At 50.0% G+C, this 2,586-nt stretch overlaps 1 protein-coding gene across 1 annotated transcript in view; it reads right to left on the bottom strand.

Annotated features, from left to right (window-relative positions):
- Positions 1-2,580, bottom strand: part of ARHGAP10 (Rho GTPase activating protein 10) — a 255,849-nt gene extending 253,269 nt beyond the window's left edge. Inside the window, exon 1 of the mRNA XM_005871405.2 lies at positions 2,418-2,580. Within this exon, the coding sequence (XP_005871467.1) occupies positions 2,418-2,571 (154 nt within the window). The 5' untranslated portion in view covers positions 2,572-2,580. The remainder of the gene's footprint in view (positions 1-2,417) is intronic.
- Between the last annotated feature and the right edge of the window lie 6 nt (positions 2,581-2,586).

Raw genomic sequence — 2,586 nt, 5'->3', positions numbered from 1 at the left:
CAGTGGTTCTCAACCTTGGCTGCACATTAGAATCACCTGGGAATCTTTTTAAAATCCTGATTTCTGGGCATCATCCTCCAGAAATTCTGTTTCTTTGTTATGGGGCGGGGCCACAACATTAGTAACAAAGAAACAGAATTTCCGGAGGATGAGGCCCAGAAACCAGGATTTTAAAAAGATTACCAGGTGATTCTAATGTGCAGCCAAGGTTGAGAACCACTGTTCTATAGGAACTAGAAGTAAAGTTGAAGGAGCAAGCTGGGTAAAGGCAGTGTCTTCTTAACTTGGCAAAAGCTTGTAAGCGAAAGCTATGTTCTTATCATCTTCTGGGAAAAAATTTAATTAAACATGGTAAGAAAAAGGATACTTTCTGGTTGCTCTCTTAAGCATGATTATAAACTATGTTTCCTATGGTAAAGGACAAGAATCAAAAGGAATATAATACCAATTCACAAATTCACCAAAGTCTACCTTCTGGGGAGGAAGGCTGACAGCTGCCCTCCCCCCACTTCCCAGATGCACTAGCTGCTGCTGGAACACACCAGGCATGTGTCCTGCTTGGCAGAAGAGCTAATATGCAGTCACATAAATAGCTTTCTACCAGTGGCCAAACTGGCTTTGCCATCTGTCTCTCTGCACACCAAAACCTCTCTCCTCAGCTACCGAGCTCCTGAGGGAGCTGCTACAGCCAGTAAGGGAGGGTACGCTCCCTCAGCCAGGGACACTGGTTAACACCAGGCTTCACGATCACTGTGTGCCCTTCTCCTGGCCTCTGCCTTTCTACACTCACTCCTACATATTTTCAGACCCTCCCTACTTCCCACCCATACCCAATGCCATGGATACTGGAGAGCCATCAACCAAATAAGCCCACTTAGTCACATCTCCCAAACAAAGTGATTCCCAGTCCTCATTTTGCAACATCTAAGATGTCACAGAACCAAAAGGGAACTTGGACATTATCCAAAGCAGCTTCCAAAATTACAAGGATGGCTCACTAAATTCTTCTCATTAAACCTTATTCCAAATTATTCATTAAATGGATATTTACTGTTCAGGCACTGTGCTGGGTTTAATCTTCCTTGATGCGAAGGAGAGGAGACAGTGACAAGGGGTATTTTTCATAGAGGTGATGGCTATAAACATACAAGGGTCAAACTGCCAAGGCTGGAAATCACTGAATTGAGAAACCAGGGAAGAGATAAAGACCCTAGCACAGATTTGCAAGACTGGATAACTGCCCCCACCCGTCTGTGTATGAGCAGGTCTTTTTAAGACAGAACAGGGAGCACTAGAGACATCCTCAGAACAGGCTATGAGTTACAGGTGTCATCAGTCTGCCCAGCTTCTCACTGTAGTTAATGCCTCCCCATTAACAGCAGCATCACCAATTCAGTGTTCCAGCACGAATTTCGGCCCACCTTCCTCCTAGGAAGCCTCTTCTCAGATACTCAGACAGATATAAATACACATACACACAATTTCTTCTGTGGCCACTTCACTTCAAGTCTTCCAAGATAGAAAAAAGCCCCGCTAGTGTGGTTCTGTGGTTGAGCGAGGACCCATGAACCAGAAGGTCATGGTTGGATTCCCAGTCAGAGCACATGCCGTGGTTGTGGGTCCGATTCCCAGTAGGAGGCGTGCAGGAGGCAGCCCATCATTCTCTCTCATCATTGATGTTTTTATCTCTCCCTCTCTCTGAAATCAAGCTATATATTTAAAAGATAGAGAGGAACCAGGGAGGAAAGCATCCAGCTTGACCGAGGTGGAATTCCCTATTTGCAAGCAGCGCTCCCTGGGATCAGAGGGCAGGCTGGATGGCTGCTCACCATTACTAGCCCATCAGTGCCCCTCTCCTCAGCGCAGGAGGGAAGGAATGCGCGGAAAGCAGCACAACGCCAGGTGGACTGTCTGGTTTAGCCCAGGGAAGGACCCGAGACTGTCCGGGCAGATCAGAAATTGACAAAAGAAGGGTGCAATTCAACACCCACCAGGTTTTCAAAGAACCCTTAGGGAAGTTCTTCTGAAAGATCACAAGACAAAACTAGTAAAACTGATGGTTTCTGTTTTGTAGGAGACTGTGAGCAGCTTTAGGGTGCATTGACAATTTCTCTCGGGCAGTCCTGCGGGGAACGCAGACACCGAGGGACGCCCGTCTGGGGCAGGCGGGCTCCCGGACGAGGCTCTTACGCATGGCTCCTGGCCCTGGCTATCGAAGAGGGGTAGGAGCGGGAAAGGGAACTTGCGACCAGCTGCCTGGGAGCCAGGGAGAAAAGACCCCAGGCCCTCCCGGTCCGACTGAACCTCCTGTTCCTCCGGTCACTGGCCTCGGGCAGGGGACTGCCCGTCTCCCCCGGGGAGAGGCTCCTCCCGGCCCCGCCGCGCCGCAGCCCACCCGCGCCCAGGTCCCCGCTTACTTTTGGTCGCCGCGATGAGGTTCTTCCCGTCCTTGATGAGCTCTTTGATGAACTTGTTGGTCCTCTCGAGCTCCACTTCGTGGGCGCGGATCCTCTCCCGGAACCACGGACTGTCGAGGTAGCAGTCGCTGAATTCCAGGGGCTGCAGCCCCATGACTGCAGCGGTCCG

The sequence above is a fragment of the Myotis brandtii genome, unplaced genomic scaffold (genome assembly GCF_000412655.1).
Source record: "Myotis brandtii unplaced genomic scaffold, ASM41265v1 scaffold34, whole genome shotgun sequence".
NCBI classification, from domain to species: domain Eukaryota; kingdom Metazoa; phylum Chordata; class Mammalia; order Chiroptera; family Vespertilionidae; genus Myotis; species Myotis brandtii.
The sequence above is the reverse complement of the archived record's forward strand: the minus strand, read 5'-3'. Positions and strand labels throughout refer to the sequence as shown.